Consider the following 20414-nt stretch of genomic DNA (forward strand, 5'->3'; position numbering starts at 1 on the left):
ACCACTCTCCCCCAAATCTGACCCTCTGGTTTTAGTTCTTATCTTAATGAAAAGTGTACTATTTACCCAGATACCTACACCAGAAATCTGAGTCATCCAAGACTCCTATCCCTATCCACAATCAAGTCCCCAAATCCTGTCATTTCTACATTCTTAATACCTCTCAAACCCACTTCTTTCAAGCCCTCCTGCCTATCACTGGACCCTCATCATTTCTTAACTGGATTATTAAAGCACCTCTTAGTCTCCCTTTCTCTAGCCCTGCTGCTCCTCAATCCATTCTTCACACTGCTTCAAGAATCATCTTAAGAAAACACAGCCTGGATCATGACAACCTTGCTAAAATCTTTTAGTGATTATCTGTAACTTAAGGATTAAGTCCAAATATTTTCAATAATTTATTTCTACACCTAGAGTATTTACTTCATTAATCAAAATTTTCAACATTCTCTGCAAATAAACAAACCAAAAAAAGCCAGCAATACTGAACTACCTGCATTTCTCTAAAGCACTGGTTCTTTTATTTTGTTTCAAAGTGAATTCTTTTTTATTGTTATGTTAATCACCATACATTACAACATTAGTTTTTGATGTAGTGTTCCATGATTCACTGTTTGCGTATGACACCCAGTGCTCCACACAGTACGTGCCTTCGTTGGTCCTTAGACAAGCAGGATCAGCATCACTTGAGAATTTGTTTCAAATGCAAATTCTCAGGCTAGGCTTCAGACCTACTACATCAGAAGCTCTGAGTAGAGCCCAATAATCTGTGTTTTAACAAGCTCTCCAAATAACTCTGATAAAACAATTGTTAAAAGGTTAAACTCTCAGCTCCATATCTCTGTACATGCTACTCTACTGGAAACATTTCATCCTTCCTCCTCATCCCACCCAGTCACTCAGCTGATTCCTAATTCATCCTTCAGGAAGCTTTCCCTAATTCCCATGCCTAAATTAAGTAGCTCTCTCTCAACCCTTTAATAATATTTATCATCCATCTAACTGTTTACTTATCTTTCTCTTCCAGCAGACTGACAATTCCTTGAGACCAAGATTGCTCTTTTACCTGTCTTTATATTCCCAACGCCTAACAGCAGGGGCAGGACTGTGGTGAAGCAATTTTTTCCAGTCTACTGAGATATAATTGACACATAACATTTATAAGTCTAGGGTACACGATGTAATAATTTTATATATGTATATATTGCAAAATAAATACCAAAGAGTAAATCTTAAAAGTTCCCATCATAAAAAAAAAAAAATTTAACTAGTGTGGGAAATTTAAGAAGGTGCTCACTCTCAGAGAGTCTTACAAGTACTGAACCTGAACTCAGTACTTGTATCTGAGACTAAGTGCCTCCTCAAATTTCTCATTCTGCTACTCACTCGCACCACTGTAGTACTGGCCCTGCCTAACACCATTCCTGCCTCACAGTGGGCACTCCATAAACGTTTCTCAACATAAAAGCAGTAGGGCCACACATCTACTATAGGCAGCTTGGTTGCTTATTAGGGAAACAAACATTACATCAACAGTCAGGAAACCTGGGTTCTACTGCTTTCCAGTTCTAGCACAAAGGTCTATGACCTTAGGTTGCAAGCCATGTTGCTTTTTTGAGCTTCAGACTTTCTTTTTCTAGCAGATGAAGGATTGTTTTAACCATGAGATCTATAAGCATTCCTCCATTTTTGTGATTCCCTACTTGATCAGAAACTCAACATTTGTTTCAAGACTGCTACATAAGTCTTTTTTGGTAAGTCTCAGAGTTCTAGAAAACTTATCCAGGCTTTGTAAGATTTTTATTTACCTATATATTTACACACTCATCTGCTACAGTAGTTTCAAGCACCTGGGGCAGAAAGGTGAGTTCCTCAGAGCAATAACAAGAGTAGATAATGTTTTATATACTAACTACATGCCACTTACTCTTTATCATGAGGTAGAAGGATTTGTAATCATGTTACAAAATATGAAACTGAAGAAAATAACTTACCCAAAGTGGAGAAATCATAATTTAAACTCAGATCTAAGTCCAAAATCCAAGAAAGGCTGCAAAAGAATATTTCTTTCTACTATCAATCAAGGATCCCAGTGACTCAAAAATTCATAGCAACAAGGCCTCAGATGTAGTACCATATTTGTTCTACTCTCATTTGTTGATCTAAATACCATAGAGTCAACAGTATGATTTTCTTTTTTTCATGACTACTTCCTTTAAAAGATCAAAGATGTTTCCAAAACAATAAATGTTTCACATCGTACAGAAAAGAGCTGGCATAGCAGACCTAAGAATGTTATCCTTAGAAAGACCTGCTTGCAAAGTTAGCTCTTGGCTAGTATTTGGGAACTTTAATTTCAGAGGGTTCCCATCATTTCCTAACTGATAAATGTGGTTTAGTGTGCCTAAACTGCTTTACAAAAAAATACGATTTATGTCAAATTCTTGCTTTCCTTCAGGGAGTCTGGAATTTTAGCACATACTAGGTGGAGGGTGCCTAGGTGACCACCTCCAGTAAAAATCTTGGGCACTAAATCTCTAATGAGCTTCCCAAGTAGGTAACATTTCACTCATCCATCATTAGTATTCATTGCCAAAAGAACTAAATGCCTCTGGTATGAGTCCATTGAGAGAGGACTCCTTCAGACTTTGCCCATGTACTTTTTCTCTGATTTTGCTTTGTATCCTCTTGCTGTAAGGAAACTTCAGGACACCATTATCACTTCTCTCACTACACTTTCACCTGATGGCCTTGCTTACTACTTCATCGAGAAAACAAAAAGGTCAGAAGAGTACATATTCATCTTCTCACCATCAACTCTACCAACCTACTTCCATCTGTGTACTGCATCACAGTCCCCTCCTTACCCATTCAAGGATTGTGATCCTATATTTATACTCTAACTTTCTAGGAGGTTGGGTTTTTTTTTTGTTTTTTTTTTATTTTTTATATTCAAGAGTCTTTCTTAAGTTTTTATTTAAATTCCAGTTAGTAGGGGCACCTGGGTGGCTCAGTCAGTTAAGCATCTGCCTTCAGCTCAGGTCATGATCCCAGGGTCCTGGGATAAGAGCCCCACTTGGGGCTCCCCGCTCAGCAGGGAACCTGCTTCTCTCTCTCCCTCCCCCCCTGCTTGTGCTCTCTTTCGTTATCTCTCTCTCTCTCAAATAAATGGAATCTTTAAAAAAAAATTCCAGTTAGTTAATATACAGTATAATATTAGTTCAATATATCAAGTGTACAATATAGTGATTCAACACTCCTTACATCACCCGTGCACATCACAACCGGTGTACTCCTTAATCCCCATCACCTATTTAACCTTTCCCCCTACCCACTTCCTTCTGGTAACCATCAGTTTGTTTTCTATAGTTAAATGTCTGTTTCTTGGTTTGCCTATCTCTCTTTTTTTCCCCTTTGCTCATCTGTTTTGTTTAAATTCCACATATGAGTGAAGTCATAGGTATTTGTCTTTCTCTGATATATTTCGCTTAGCATAATACTCTCTAGTTCCATCCATGTCATTGCAGATGGCAAGATTTTATTTTTTATGGCTGAGTAATATTCTGTTGTGTGGGTGTGTGGGAATGTGGGTGTATGTGTGTGTGTATGTATACACACCACATCTTCTTTATACATTCATCTGTCAATGGACACTTGGGCTGTTTCCATAATTTGGCTACTGTAGATAATGCTGCTATAAACATCAGGGTGTATGTATCCCTTTGAATTAGTATTTCTATATAATTTGGGTAAATACCTAGTACTGTAATTGCTGGGTCACAGCTATTTTTAACTTCTTGAGGAACGTCCATAGTTCTCCACACTGACTGCACCAGTTTGCATTCCCACCAACAGTACCAGAGGGTTCTCCCTTCTCCACATTCTATCAGGTTATTTTATTTTATTTTTTATTTTTTTATTTTTTTTTAAAGATTTTATTTATTTATTTGACAAAGACGGAGACAGCAAGAGACACAGCGAAAGCAGGAACATAAGCAGGGGGAGTGGGAGAGGGAGAAACAGGCTTCCTGCCGGGCAGGGAGCCCAATGTGGGACTCGATCCCAGGACCCTGGGATCATGACCTGAGCTGAAGGCAGACGCTTAACGACTGAGCCACCCAGGTGCCCACTATCAGGTTATTTTATTTTATTTTATTTTATTTTTTTAAAGATTTTATTTATTTATTAGAGAGAGAGAGAGAATGAGAGGTAGAGAGCAGGAGATGGAGGAGGGTCAGAGGGAGAAGCAGACTTCCTGCTGAGCAGGGAGCCCGATGTGGGACTCGATCCCAGGACTCCAGGATCATGATCTGAGCCGAAGGCAGTGGCTTAACCGACTGAGCCACCCAGGTGCCCTATCAGGTTATTTTAAATGAGCAGATAAACTGACATAACAGCTTGTATATTATAAAAAAAAAAAAAGACCCTCCCTTGACCCCACATCTCTATGCTTCCTCATCTTACTATCTCTCCTTCCCCACTTCCTACTCTTGAAACCATTTCAATCAGGCCTTTGATTTGATCATTCCACAGAAATCATTTCTATCAAGTGACCAACAACCTCCACATGCCAAAATTATATTGTCAGTTCTTAACTCTCATCTACTTCAAGCCATCAGCAGTATTTAACAGTTCATCACTCAATCCTTAAAATGCTTCCATTACTTTGCTTCCATGACCTTAAGTTCTCTTCAGTTTCCTTTAACCTTACTAACTGCAACTATTTAGTTTCTTTTGGTGGATCCTCCTTTCCCTCTTGACTCCTGGCATTGGATGTCTCCCAGGACTCAATCCTTGGCTTTCTTTCTTCTCTAGGTTCAGTCTATCACTAGGAATTTCAAGCAGTCCTAAAGTTTTAAATATCATCTATATATTGGTAAGTTCCTAATTATATGTCCTCCCAAATCTTTCCCCCTAACTTTAAACTCATTTACCAGGCTATTTCCTCAATGTATCTACGTTGATACCTAATTAATTTATTACAACCTGAAATCTTGACATCCTTCCCAAATCTGCTTTAATACTTTCCCTCATTCAGTAAAGAGTAGAGCTCCCTTATTCTATCTGTTCAGGGAAAAAAAAAAAAAAAAAAAAATCTGAGTCATCCTAGACTTCTGGTTCTCTCTTACTCCAATGTGTTAGTACCAAATCCAACCACTTTTCATCTCTTCCCTCCAACAATCTCTTAACTAGTATCCATGCTCTAGTTTCCTCTCTATGTAGCAGTAAAAATAATTCTTTTAGAGGTGCCTGGGTAGCTCAGTCGGTTGGGCATCTGCCTTTGGCTCAGGTCATGATCCCGGAGTCCCAGAATCTAAGCCCTGCATCAGGGCTCCCTGCTCGACGGGGAGTCTGCTTCTCCCTCTGACCCTCACCCCACTCGTATACTTTCTCTCTCTCTCTCAAATAATAAATAAATAAAAATTTCTTTAAAAGTCTCTTAATTTAAAAAAAAAAGAATAATTCTTTTAAAAGAGGACTCAATCAAGTCACTTCATTGCTTAAAATCTTCTAGTAGCTTCCCAATACACTTCATCTAAACTGTCTATCACAGCCTCCCTCTCTGACTTCATCTCTCCTGGCGTAGTCATCTTTAGCCATACTAGCCTTCTCGAATTCCTCAAACATGCCAAGTATGTTCCATCAGCACCTTTACAAATACTGTTCCCTTGGTCTGAAATGTTACACACCAAGTTATTTGTATGGTTCCCCTCTTCATTTTCCTGAGATATATGCTCTGAAAGACCAAAATGGACTCTTATTACTACCTTTTACAAAAACATTATTCACTTCTATCGACTTATCCACCCCACTTCTACCTTCTTATCCACCCCACTTCTACCTCTACTTCCCATCTCTATCCTTTATCACTTTTTTCTTTTTTTTTTTATGTTATGTTTATCACCATACATTACATCATTAGTTTTTAATGTAGTGTTCCATGATTCATTGTTTGCGTATAACACCCAGTGCTCCATTCAGTACATGCCCTCTTTAATACCCATCACCAGGCTAATTTTTCTTTATTGCCCATCACTGCGTGAATTATACACTTATATTGCTGGTCTTCCTCCACTCAAATGTTAAATCTCATGAGAGTACGAGTTTGTTTTTCCAGAGCTATATCCCTATATCTAGAATACAATATATAGTAGAGCCCAATATCTTCACACTTAAATGACTTAATATTTCTATTAATGACTCAACTTAACTTTGTCCTCATTAGGTTTTCTGTGGAAAATGGGAGTATAAATCAAACATAAAGCCTCTTATAGAATGACTTTTTGGAGCTCTCAATGAACATCATTTAAATAAAATACTTACTCTGTTCTGACTTTACCACCCACCAATTAGATGGACGCCTGGAAATTCTTCGACTTCTTGTAATAGTTGAAGTCACTTCATCAGGTACAAGTTTATTCTTCTTGGACCCACTGGGAAAATGCTTCTTTTTATATTCTTTATCTTTTTTCTGAGTCTCTGTATAAGGAACATTGGTGCTATTTTTCTTGCTTCCTACAAAGAAAACCATAAAAAACAATTTACCATCTATGGAACCAAAGAGTTTTCAGAAAATCACAATAGGTTAAAAAAAAAACAACCCTCTCAATTATAGGAATATCTTAAATTTATTCTGTGGACTTCTTTCATCTCTTTTTTTTTTTAAGTCAAATGTTCTCAATAAGATCTGTTTCTGTCAGTTAAATATAAACTTTTCACATTGCTTGATAACTAACATACTCCTAAGCCAAAAAAATTGAGTACACTCTGAAAAAGAAAAATATATGGCTTCTTCCAACTACTTACCAATGTTCCAAGTTAAAAAAAAAAGGTAACCACTGCTTTTCTGTTTTGAATTAAATCATTATTTTGTCAATCTAATTTTTGAAAGAGGAGATTCAAATAATGGAAAACCATTATTTTTGTTAATAGAATTTAAAAAAGAAAAGAGAATGAAAAGAAACAATGAATATGGCAAGCAATACATAGCTAATGAAAAGGTTTGGTGTCAGTAGTAACCTCATTTCACTACCACGACAACTGGGTAAGAAAAGAATCTAACAGAAGAGTGAAATCAATTCTAGTTTGTTTTTTGTGGCTGACAATCAGAAGAAGAAAAAATCAGGGAAATACAAGATATTTCAATACAAATATTACAGTTAAGAGGGGCACAATCACCAAAATGGAAAATTTCTTTTTCTCAGAAATAGGTTTAAAATATTAGGTGTTAGTAGACAGAATGGAAAATTTTCTTGATCATCAAATAAGTCAAGAAACCATCATTTATTAAGCAACTGAGACAAAGACTTCTGGTCCAAAGAAGGAATTAAACTCATATCAAGTAGGAAATATTCATGGAGTAAACAAACTACATAAAAGTATATAAGACCAATAGAGCAGGTATTATATATAACCACATAATTAAATATGAAACTATACAGAACTTTTTAAAAAGATGAAAGGAGAACATAATACAGGTTGAAACCTGGAAATATGGGAAATATAAGACCAGACTTCACTAAGAAGGTAAATTTGGGGAAATAATTCAGATGGAGATGATATCTAAAGCAAAGGAATAATTTTCTCAAGGAATGAATATAAAGGAAGAGCAAAGGGCAAACTATTAAACGGGGAATATGGAAAGAATCACCAAAATTTATAGATGAAATGAGGAAAAGTAATCAATAAAGACAGAAGGAGGGGCGCCTGGGTGGCTCAGATGGTTAAGCATCTGCCTTCGGCTCAGGTCATGATCCCAGGGTCCTGGGATCGAGTCCTGCATCGGGCTCCCTGCTCCTTGGGAGCCTGCTTCTCCCTCTGCCTCTCTCTCTCTCTCTCTCTCTCTCTCTGTCTGTCTTTCATGAATAAATAAATAAAAAAAAACTTAAAAAAAAATAATAAAGACAGAAGGAAATCAAACAAAAAAAAGAATCAAAATATTATAGCATCAGAAATTAGCTAGTGTTTAGGCTATAATGAAAACTACATCTTGTCATCTTTACTATATGTAGCATATAACATTGTGTTTGGCACATAGGCTTGAAATATGAACTCAGGGTGAAGCCAATGTTACAGTAGGCAATGAAACTGGCAAAAGTACTTCCCAGCATGAGCTATTTTAGATAGGACCCACGTTTTTGATACACCAAGTATGCTTCACAGATCAGCTGTATCAGCATCACCTGGAAGAGACTGTTTAGAAATACAGAATTTGGGGGCAACCAGGTGGCTCAGTTGGTTAAACGTCCAACTCTGGATTTCAGATTAGGTCATGCTCTCAGATCATGAGCTCAAACCCAGTGTCAGGCCCTGTGCTAAGCAGGGAGTCTGCTTGTCCCTCCCCGTCTCTCTGCTTGCCCTATTTCTCTCTCTTCCAAATAATCTTAAAAAAAAAAAAAAAAAAAGAAAGAAAGAATGAATGAATCTTGGGTCCCACCTGAGACCTACTAAGCTGGTTTATGAATCAAAATGTTAAGAAAATCCTCAGGGAATTCAAATGCATATGCAAGTTTGAAAAGCACTGTTCTGCTGTTTTAGTCAATCTCCCAGGTAAATTTGATTGAGGAGTAGAGAGATAGAAAACGAACCAAATGATGTCAAGATCCCTTACAGCAGTAAAACTCTCTGAGTCCAGTCTGAGAATAAGTTACAGGATTTGGCAACTCTGAATTTAAGATAAAGAGAATGATTTATGCTTATAAAAGGAGTAAAAGGAAAACATTAGCCTTAATGATCTGAACCAGACACAAGAAAAGTTGATGAAAAAGGAAAGAATATACTTTACCAATATTGTGCTTAATATGGGAATTAACCAATATGCTAGAATTGATGAGAATGGGAGGTATTTGGAGAGCCACCACAGATAGCAAATCTTGATAATAAAGAACATATTTTAGGGAATGGATATAGAAAATAATAAAGAGTCAGTTTATAAAACACTAAAGCAAGGAGAACTTTCAACATGGTTGCCACTGATTAGTGGGTTTAAGGAATTACCTGTACAACTGCAAGAATCCTCACCAGTGAGCATCATTTTCAGGCCTCCTATATGTTCACCCTCCTTTCTCTTCTCCAACTCCTTTTCTTCTATTTCCCCCTTTTTTTCTTTCCCTTATCAAAAGTATCCTCAGGAACTGTTTTTTTAAATAAAGATTTTATTTATTTATTTGAGAGAGAGAAAGAGAGAGAGAGAAAACAGAGGGGGTCAGCAGAGGGAGAGGGAGAATCAGACTCCCCACTGAGCAAGGAGCTCGACAATGTGGGGCTCAATCCCAGGACCCCCAGGATCATGACCTGAGCTGAAGGCAGATGCTTAACTGACTAAGCCACCCAGGCGCCCCCTCAGGAACTGTCCTAACAAATGAGAGGTGCTCATGATGACAGAAATTGCCCATGTTCATGAATAAACTTAAAAAAAAAAAATCAATGTGAACAATGATTTAGGGGAAAAGAATCTCAGGAAGAAAATGCTATCGTGAAAGACTGATTCAGACCGTGACACAGAAAAAGAGTATCAAAGTCGAAAACAAACCAATTATTTCAGAAACTAATTCCAGATCAGGGAAAATCAGAAACTGAATGACAAACAATTTAGAAAACTAATAAACAAGAACACACACAGAAGATACAACTGATATATGAACAGATGGTAACGTGAAGAGAGCTGACTTAGAACTATGGGAACATATGTCCTAAGTAGGGCAATGGCCAGAAAAAAAGGTGACTTAGAAGTGATACATTTCATTAACTACAGGAAATTTTGCATATTTACACGTAAAGGAGTATCTTTCCGAAGGTTGGATGTTTTAATAAACACAGCAAAATTATTCATCCAAAATAGAGTAATACTTCTGTCATTAATAATAATGTATTGGGGCGCCTGGGTGGCTCAGTTGTTAAGCGTCTGCCTTCGGCTCAGGTCATGATCCTGGAGTCCTGGGATCGAGTCCCACATCGGGCTCCCCGCTCCACGGGAAGCACTTCTCCCTCTCCCACTCTCCCTGCTTGTGTTCCCTCTCTCGCTGTGTAGCTCTCTGTCAAATAAGTAAATAAAATCTTTAAAAAATAATAATAATGTATTCTGGGGTGCCTGGGTGGCACAGTCGGCTGCGTGTCCGACTCTTGGTTTCGGCTCAGGTCATGATCTCGGGGTCGTGAGATTGGGCCCCGCACTGGGCTCTGCGCTCCGCATGGAGTCGGCTTCAGAGTCTCTCTCCCTCTTGCTCACATTCTCTCTCTCTCAAATAAATAAAATCTTAAAAATAATAATAATAATAATGTATTCCAATGACCCATACAGATAACTGTTAAGGCTAAGATCTGAGGGGTATTTTAGGAATAGGACAGATATAGTTGCTGTTCTCATGGAACTTTCAGTCTAACTGCCAGAAGGAAAAATGGAAATTTAGCAAGTAATTTTATGTTTGATAAAATAAAAAGGATGTTACTGGAGCATATATAGGAACATACCGGGATAGGGAGTAATAATCAAGTAAAGTGATATTTAAACTGAGTACAAAGCTTGGTAGGGGACAGAGTACATTTAGGAAAATTTTTCTCAGCAAAAGGTACAGCATTTTAAAAGGCCCACAGTTGAGACAGTACTCTGTTCATGGAACTGGGAGAAATTCATTATAAAGTAACCCAGGAGATGAATCTGGAGAGTAGAGAGAAGACAGAGGGTATGTACATAAACTGCTACAATAATCTAAGAAATAAATGACTCTAACTTGGCAAGAAGAAAAGCAAGAGGAATGGAGAGAAGTAACAAATATGAAAGTCAAACTTTATACAGGTTGCTAAAGAGGAGTCAAAGATGATTCAGATTTCTTTCCTGAGCTACTAAATTTATTATGGTCCCATTTATGAAGATAGGAAAACTAAAGCAGGAGCAAGCTTGGAAGAATTTAGTTTCTAATACATCCAGTTTGAGAAGCCTAAGAGACATTAGAAGTGGAAATCCACTGCCTCAACATAAATCATTAGCTTAGGCAATACAAATTTGTCAAGTGCCTTTCGAATTAAAGAAAAAAATATCTTCAGCCTAAAAATATCCTTGGAATTAAATCATTTTCATATTAGTCTTTGAAAACTGATATGATTAGCAGAATAATATCCTTCCAAAATATATTCATTTTGGCCAAAAATGTATTCACCCTAATCCACAAAATCTGTGAAAATGTTACCTTATATGGCAAGAGACTTTGCAGATGTGACTAAAGGTATAAACCTTAAAATAGGGAGATTATCCTGAATTATCTAGGCTGGTCCAATCTAATTATATGTGTTCTTAAAATTAGTGGTCAGAAAGACAGGACAATGGAAGAAGAAGCAAAAGAATTTGGGAATGTGAGAAGGCTGGCATTGCTGGCTTTGAAGATGAAAGAAGGGAACCATGGATTCAAGGATATAAACAACTTCAAGGCTGGAAAAGACAAGGGAACAGATTCTCTCCTAGAATCACTAGAAAGAAAAGCAACCTTGTCAACACATTGATTTTAGCTCAGTGAGATCTATTTCAGGCTTGTGACCCATAAAAACTGTAAGATAACAAATGTGTGCTGTTTTAAGTCACTAAGTATGTGGTAATTTGTTATGACAGTGATAGAAAATAAATGCAATTGGTAATTTATCAAACATTATTTTCACTAACCAATCTAGATAAAGAATTTAATATATCTGAAAATCAGTGTGAAGAATTTGGCAGGTACTTAATAAATGTTTAACATTTATAATTAAACAATATCCTTCAAGTATACTTTTTTTTTTTTTTTACGATTTTATTTATTTATTTGACAGAGAGAGACACAGGGAGAGAGGGAACACAAGCAGGGGGAGAGGGAGAAGCAGGCTTCCAGATGAGCAGGGAGCCTGATGCAGGGTTCGATCCCAGGACCCTGGGACCATGACCTGAGCCGAAGGCAGACACTTAACAACTGAGCCATCCAGGCGCCCCTACACATTTTTTTTTTTAACCCCTATACTTTCTTGATAAAATGTTTTTTCCTAAGAACTTAGGATAATCAAAATTTTGTACCTTCAAATTTTATGAATTAATATTCTACTTAAAGGATTAATAAGAAAAAAAATTTTCCTATAATATAACTTCAGTTTAGTCAGATTCTTTATATTTTCTTAAAATAGCCAGGGGCGCCTGGGTGGCTCTGTTGGTTAAGCAACTGCCTTCGGCTCAGGTCATGATCCTGGAGTCCTGGGATCGAGTCCCGCATCGGGCTCCCTGCTCGGCAGGGAGTCTGCTTCTCCCTCTGACCCTCTTCCCTCTCGTGCTCTCCATCTCTCATTCTCTCTCTCTCTCAAATAAATAAATAAAATCTTTAAAAAAAAAAAATAGCCAGCTGCTAATGAGGAAGGGGAAGTGGAAGGGGAAGGAAAAGGGGAAGGGAAAGGAGAAGGGAAGGGAGAAAGGGAAGGGAAGGGAAGGGAAGGGAAGGGAAGGGAGGGGGGAAGGGAAGGGGGGGAGGGAGGGAGGAAAGTAGGAAGGAAGGGAGGGAGGGAGGAAGGAAGGAAGGGAGGAAAGAATCCAGTAAAAATAATATGGGGGGAGCACCTGGGTGGGTTAGTTGGTTAAGTGTCTGCCTTCGGCTCAGGTCATGATCCCAGGGTCCTGGGATACAGCCCAGCTTCACCGGGCTCCCTGCTCAGTGGGGTGTCTGCTTATCCCTCTCCACCCCATTTGTGCTCTCTCTCTCAAATAAATAAAAATCTTTTTTAAAATAATAACATGGGACATGTCAGACATTTACAAGAGAGGGCCACAAAATAGAAAAGGTGGCTTTTTTCCCCTTTATTTTAAGCAGAATTTTTCAAATACACAAAGGTACACACAGACAAAACTGAACAACTATTATTTCAGGTGATATAAAGTCTATGTTGTAGATTATACAAAAAGAAAGCTAAAATAGTTGAATAATTGAAGTGGAATTTCTTTTCATAAAAACTAGCTTAAATACTATGCTTTAATATATACTCTCTCTCCCTTTTGTATCAGCAATATTATATTATATTATAGTCATCTAGGACCTCTAGGTAGAAATCCTATTCTAGTGAAAAGAGTTTTATGGTTAACCAATAGTTTTTTCAAATCAGTATCGAAAACATTTTCACTTATTTCAAAACTTCTTGATAGTGCTGAAAAAATATAGGCTCTAACCAGGCAACAGATCCTGAGGCAGTATTTTTTTTTAAATTTTTTTATTGTGAGGCAGTATTTTTTAACTGTGAGTGTTATCACCTAACTTACAGGATTGTCAAGAGGGATTAAATTATATTTTGCAAATATAAAGTATCTAATACATTGTTATGTGTTTTCTATTCCACTAACTATTCTAAAGAAATTCTATAAGAATAACTACCTTTTCTATTACTTAAAAAGTGGTACAAAGAACATAAATGCATCTTTTCTTCATGCCAGTGTCATCATTACAAACCTCAATCACTATACAATGATGACATAACCATATCCAACTTTGTCTGAGACAATCCCAGTTTGTGCTTCCTGTCCTGACAACCCCTCTCATTCTCAAGTGTCCCAGTTTGGATGATAAATAATATAATGATCCAAGATAAAAAGATCCATTGAGATATTACTTAGACAACTGTTCTCTGTAATTCTCTTATCATCCTCTGAATATATGTGTATATATCCACTAGTCTACAGACACTACTAGATTGATTTTTTTTTTAATGGTGATTGTGTCTTAGTAATCTTTGTAATTTCAGTGCCTAATAGAGTGTCTGGCAATTTACTGAATGTTAGACAAATGAGTAAATGATGGAACAGAAGAGTATGGAGTTTTATCCTGTAAGAAACAGCTCCATACTAGAGGGGAGAGGGGTGGGAGGATGGGTTAGCCTGGTGATGGGTATTAAGGAGGGCACGTTCTGCGTGGAGCACTGGGTGTTATACACAAACAATGAATCATGGAACACTACATCCAAAACTAATGATGTATGATTAACATAATAAAATATTAAAAAAAAAAAGAAATAGCGCCATACTATCTTGGGTTTTTCTTTCCCAGTTTGTATTTTACTAAACCTCAAAGAATATATGATGTTGTCTTATTCATATTCTGGTAACCATCCGGTTTACAAGTCTTTTCCCTTCACTCTTCCCTTTATATATATACTGCCATCTTCTTAGAAGCTACACAAAACTCAAGTGACTCAGAATTGAATTACATGTAGGGCGCCTGGGTGGCTCAGTTGGTTGAGCGACTGCCTTCGGCTCAGGTCATGATCCTGGAGTCCCGGGATCGAGTCCCACATCGGGCTCCCTGCTCAGCGGGGAGTCTGCTTCTCCCTCTGACCCTCTTCCCTCTCGTGCTTTCTATCTCTCATTCTCTCTCTCTCAAATAAATGAAATCTTTAAAAAAAAAAAAAGAATTGAATTACATGTAAAATAGAGGTGCTAGAAAAGAGCCTATAGATTTAGGTTTACTTTGCCTACTTCCAAAAGCTAAATAGAAATATTACAAGAACATAAAGTGGTGGAATAATGTTCAGTTATACTTAATATAAAACACTTACCCACAGGCAGCATCTGTTTTTTGGAAATATCAACATTTATCATCTCTTCACACTCTTCCATATTTGTCTGAATTTCTCTGTAACTTACCTTGGGTGATATGTAACGTATTTTTATCTTTATCTTTAGATTGTTCCACATCAACCTGTTCTTCAAGTATACTGTCCTTAAATTTTCTTCTCTGTTTTTGTTTTATAGCCCTTTTCTTTCCAGATGATTTCTCTGCATTCTCACAATACATTTCATATTTTGTAGATCTATGATTTTCCAGTTCATTTGTCAAAGCACAACTCCTACCCAGTCTTTTTTGTTCAGAGGGCTGAGATTTCTCTATTGGGTAATCTGTGTCAGAATGTTTGTCACTCATCAAAGTTGTAGGTGATACATTGTGATGTTTTTCTCTCGACTTCTTACTTTGAAGGAGTGCAGAGCTCTCTGCAGGGTATACTGTGCACTGTTTCAGAGGCCCAGCCTTTCTGGGTACAGTAATCCAAGATCGACTGGCAAAACTTCTTTCTGATTCATCAATTATAAATTCATCCTCTAACAACTTCAGGTCATTTGAAGGAGATGAGTGAAGTGGAGCAGTTGCTATATGCCTAACAATAGGACTAAAATAGGATGTTATAATAAATAATAGCTCAAAAAATAAGTTTTTACCTTTGCTTTGTGAAGAAAATAATCTATATAGGAAATAAAATCTATGTATCTTTTAAAGAACAGTGTACATCTCCTCAATTTTCCCTTACCCTTGAAAATCCTCTTCTTTTACATTTCTATAATGCCTGACTATATTCATTTATAACACTAATGAGATCACAGAAATTTAGAGCTGGAAGGAAGCCTAGACATCAAAAATTTTAATGCCGCCCCAACCCACTATATATACTGTACAGCTGAAACCCAGAGATGTGTTAAACATAGCCCAGATACATTGACGGACAGTCCAAAGATGCATGCCATTGTTATATGTAATGTTATGCTAATTATGTTTGTATAGATGTCTCTTAGGGGCCAGATTCCTTCACATCCAAAATAAGATTATTTCCAAGACATCTTCAAGTCTAATATTCTAAGAAAATACTACTAAATTATGCACTAAATTATATTATGTAAAAATTCATTCCAAGTTTGAATAATTCACATACATTTTCAAGTAAGTTTTAAATATTGCATTCATGGTATAGAAATAAATAGAAAGTATCTAGAAAGGCAGGCAAATTGGGATTAAACAGCATCTCTTCCAATTAGTTGGGAAAGCTTTCTAGAGAAGGAAGGAATTATTTAAAGGATAGTAATCTGATGGACTCTTGCATTTCCTTCCTTTTTATAAGAACAGCTTCAAGCAAACCACATACTGAAGTGAGATATGCATAAGTAAAAACTTAGGGTAAACATCCAAACTCTGAATCTAGCATATGCACTCCTGTTTCTGCCTTTTCCACTTGAGTAAGAATGCTTAACCATTATTGTGTCTGCTTTTTCTATCTTTTCACTAATAAGATATACAAAAAGATTATGAAATGAAAATGCCTTCTCTACTTCCCTAATCTCAAACTGTTATAATGTAAAATAGTACACATATATGTGTATGTGTGTGTGTGTGTGTGTGTGTGTGTGTGTGTGTGTGTGTATATATGCTAAGAAATATACTATCTTCTATTAGGTAATGTTTTTTAAGTTTATATAATTAGAAAACTCTAGAAAATCTAATGAAAAAGTCAATATAAACAGAAAACACAATGAATGAATGTTTAAACAGAAATGTTACTTTTCAACATTTAAAGAAATAGCCAATCTGTTATAAATAGGTTTAATTTGCTTTACTGTATATAACTCATAATATCTGTTAGTTTTTATATATAAAGAAGTAGTGCTTCCTAAATCAGCCAGTAAGAATTCTCTAGGGGTGCCTGGGTTGCTCAGTCGGTTAAGCATCTGCCTTTAGTTCAGGTCGTGATCCTAGGGCCTGGGACTGAGCCCCGCATCTGAAAGCCCACTTCTCCCTCTCCCTCTGCCTGCCACTCCCCCTGCTTGTCCTTGTGTGTGCACTCTCTCTCTCTCTCTGTCAAATAAATAAATGAATGAATAAATAATAAATAAATAAATAAATAAATAAATAAGAATTCTCTAAATCTGCTCCTCTATTCTACTTCAATGGACTTCCATAACATCAAGATTATTCAAACTGAAGATATCCTTAGGAAATAACGTTGACACTTGCTTCAGACTGAATGTCTATATACTTCCAAAATTCATAAACTGAAACCTAATCCCCAATGGGATGGTATTTGGGGTGGGGCCTTTACGAAGTGATTAACTTATGAGGATAAAACACTCATGAATAGAATTAATACCCTAATAAAAGAAGCCTCAGAAAGCCCCCTTGCCACGTTCTTGCCATGTAAGGTTATAGCAAGAAGACAGCCATCTAAGAACCAGGAAGCAGATGTCACCAGAAAAGAAAAAGGGAGACTAGCACATGAAAGGGGAAAATGGCATGCCAAAACAGGGACAAATGCAAATGTGTATGACCAAGTTGCCAGAAACAGCGAACTAGGGAGAGTGAAGGCTGTAAATACCAGCAGACAAATCTAAAGTTTTTATAGGCCAGTGGTTCCCATCCCTTGCTGCCATTATTTCTAGTTAACTGCAATGTGCAGCCACAGTTAAGAATCACTGTGTGGACACAGTAGAACCTCTGAAGGTTTTTAAGTAGGCAAGAGCAGATTAAAATTTATTTTAGGACTATACTTTTAATACAAGCAGAAGAAAAGGAAAGAAGATTTAAAGCTCTTAATAGTGAAATACACCACAACATAATTCTATTTCTAAATACTACCCTCATTTTTTGATATCATTCAAACTAGAAAGTGCTAATGAGCAAAAGCACTGAATAAGCAATGAAAGCAATGAATGCTGAATAAACTTACTTTCTTTCACATTTAATTTAGTAAGTATTTAATGATGGCTTTGGGGGTGATTTGCTGGTAAGAAACTATACTCTCCTTAGGGTTAGGCATAATTTCAATTAAAATTTGCACCAATTAAGGTTAACTTTTAGTTAAATAGCATTAAGAATCCTTGATATTGTTCACAGAATATAAAAGAAAAATGCCTCAAAAGACAGTTTCTTAATAACTCACCTGGATTCACTTTTTCTTTTTACAGTTTCTAAAAACAATGTTGAAAAACTCTTTTTAGTTTGTGGCTGAATTTCATCTTCTGAATCTGATACTCTTTTCTGAGATGTTCTTGACGATTTCCTCTCTTGTGGTTCTTCTGATACTTTATCCTCTATTTCTGATACTTTATTTGCTATTTCTACTTTCTTCAAAGCATTTTTATCTTCAAAGTTTAACCTAAAAGTTTAAAAGGAAGGCAAGCTGAATACTCTCACAGTTTGCTGAGTTAGGAATTTTCCTGAACTCCCTTTCAGTAACCATAGAGACCACTTACAAAATTTCTCACTAGTCCTTTATTTAAAGTCCACAAATTCTGATTTGTAATCTCTTAAAATACACAAGGCAATTGCTCAGGAAAATTACATTTCTTATTTGTCAATAAAAAAGTAAGAGAAAAGACCAAGGAAATCTGTAGCTTAGAGGACTAGTTCTCAAACATTTAGTAAGATTTTGAATCATCTGAAGAACCTTATTAAAATGTAGATTCTGATTTAGTAGGTCTAGAATAGGGTTTGAGATTCTATATTTCTAACAAGCTGCCAGATAATGCATTGCTGTTGATCCTGAGCCACATACCACATTTTGAATAGCAAAATCTTAGAATGTACTTAACTCCTTGGCTCTAAGAACTACACAAGACACTACACAGACATTAACTACACTCACTGCAAAAGTCCCCAGTAGCAAAGGACTCTGATCTACTTTGCTTCTTAAAGGCCAAAATGAGCCCCAAGAAATAGACATGGATTTACCACAACTCATCCTCAAAATACTTACCCTTTGCTATCCTAGAAATGACCCGATATATATCTACCATTGTAATTACAAATGACATAGAGAAAATACTCTTAGGAAGTTAGAGAAAACATATTATAAGAAAATACTTTTTTTCATACACTATAGAAATGTTTACCCACAAACTTCTCTGAAGTATACTTTAAGCCTTCCTTATTAAATATAAACTGAATACAAACTGAACTATGTTATGCTCTTCTCATGTTAATATTCCTCAATATTTACCATAAAATACATTAAAAATAAATAACTTAAAAATTTTTAAGTAGGATTCATATTATTTCAATAAATAAAAATTCACCTTTTTCTGGTTTTAAGAGAAATCTCTGTACTTGAAGACAATGTATTCACTGAATTTTCAGAAGTGTAGGTCTCTCTCTTTTGGGCAATAGATGGAATCGCATTTTGCGATACAGAAGCTTTTGCATCCAAAAGAACAAAAGGTGAGCCAACAGATAAGTACAATTTCTCATCAGCTTCACTGGGATGATCTTTTAGTTTTTTACTTGACATTTTTCTCGAGTCAGGTGTTTTTTTAGAACCAACATCAGTTGCCAAAATTTGCTGATGAACTTCATGGTCCTGAACTAGAAGAAAATTATATGAAGATATTAAAATTTTTTTAAATAATATTAGAACCAAATGTGTTTTTTAAAATTCAGCAGCAATAACTAGATATAGTTTTCAGAAGACTCACCTTTCATTAAGTTTATAATCAAAGATCTATGAGTAAAATACCTAAGTGCTTTAAAAGTTCTAATTCATGAAATTAATGAATATAAAGATGTATTTGGGGTCGACTGGGTGGCTGTCGTCAAGTGTCTGCCTTCGGCTCAGGTCATGATCCTAGGGCCCTGGGACTGAGCCCCGCATTGGGCTCCTTGCTCAGCGAGAAGCCTGCTTCTCCCTCTCCCACTGCTTGCCTGCTTGTATTCCCTCACTCGCTGTGTCTCTCTCTGGCAAATAAATAAATAAAATCTTAAAAAAAAAAAACCTTTAAAAAAAAAAGATGTATTTGTTCCATGCTCTTAAGTTTTGAAGTGACAAAAATTTTCAAACAGAAAATTCACAATTCTATGGATAGTCAATTTACCCAAGGTTTGAATAAATCTATACACAACTAAAATAATGAAGTAATGCTAGAGAAATTATGAGATTCGATCTTTAGGTTAAGAGTCAGTAAACTAGGGGCACCTGGGTGGCTCAGTTGGTTAAGCGACTGCCTTCAGCTCAGGACATGATCCTGGAGTCCCACGGAGTCTGCTTCTCCCTCTGACCCTCCCCCTCTCATGTGCTCTCTCTCTCTCTCTCTCTCAAATAAATAAAATCTTTAAAAAAAAAAAGAGTCAGTAAACTAAGGCGGCTAGACCACATATTTATACACACACATACACATAGAGAGACATAACAGATATGTATAGAGATATATAAAAGATCTGTATGTGCATATATATATGTAAAGGTATACATATAAAAATATACTTTATATATAAAAGCTTATATACATATATACATGTACCTTTATATACATGTATATAAAGAATATACATATTCTCTTAGCCTTATACCTTCAAATGTCAAAGAAAAAGTAGAACTGTTGGGGAGTATTCATATTGATTCACACTCTTAAAAAGCAAAGATTAGGGGCACCTGGGTGGCTCAGTCGGTTAAGCGTCCGACTCTTGATTCAGGTAATGATTTTAGGGTGGTGAGATAGAGCCTCACACTGGGCTCCGCACATAGCACAGAGTCTGCTTGGGTTTCTCTCTCCCTCTCCCTGTCCCTCTGCCCCTCTCCCCCCACCCCCCACACACTCTCCCTCTCTCCAATAAAAAAAAAAATTTTTTTTTAAAAAAAAGCAAAGATTTAAAAATTTTAAATACAAT

At 36.5% G+C, this 20414-nt stretch overlaps 1 protein-coding gene across 4 annotated transcripts in view; it reads right to left on the reverse strand.

Annotated features, from left to right (window-relative positions):
- CENPC (centromere protein C) overlaps positions 1–20414 on the reverse strand; it is a 79156-nt gene that overhangs the window by 41101 nt on the left and 17641 nt on the right. For 3 of the 4 annotated variants that reach the window (XR_012377933.1, XM_073891756.1, XM_073891755.1), the window contains exons 6-11: positions 18830–19115; positions 17695–17910; positions 14639–15159; positions 6325–6516; positions 5691–5737; positions 1067–1130 (exon numbers count right to left, since the gene is read on the reverse strand). Coding sequence is in view for 3 of the 4 variants with exons in the window: in XM_073891756.1 (XP_073747857.1) it covers positions 1067–1130; positions 5691–5737; positions 6325–6516; positions 14639–15159; positions 17695–17910; positions 18830–19115 (1326 nt within the window). In the remaining variant the exon portion in view is untranslated. The remainder of the gene's footprint in view (positions 1–1066; positions 1131–5690; positions 5738–6324; positions 6517–14638; positions 15160–17694; positions 17911–18829; positions 19116–20414) is intronic. The other variant, XM_025887461.2, reaches the window with a different exon arrangement.

Source organism: Callorhinus ursinus, unplaced genomic scaffold (assembly GCF_003265705.2).
Source record: "Callorhinus ursinus isolate GAN/ISIS: 27379988/994484 unplaced genomic scaffold, GSC_fseal_2.0 scaffold4, whole genome shotgun sequence".
Lineage (NCBI taxonomy): Eukaryota > Metazoa > Chordata > Mammalia > Carnivora > Otariidae > Callorhinus > Callorhinus ursinus.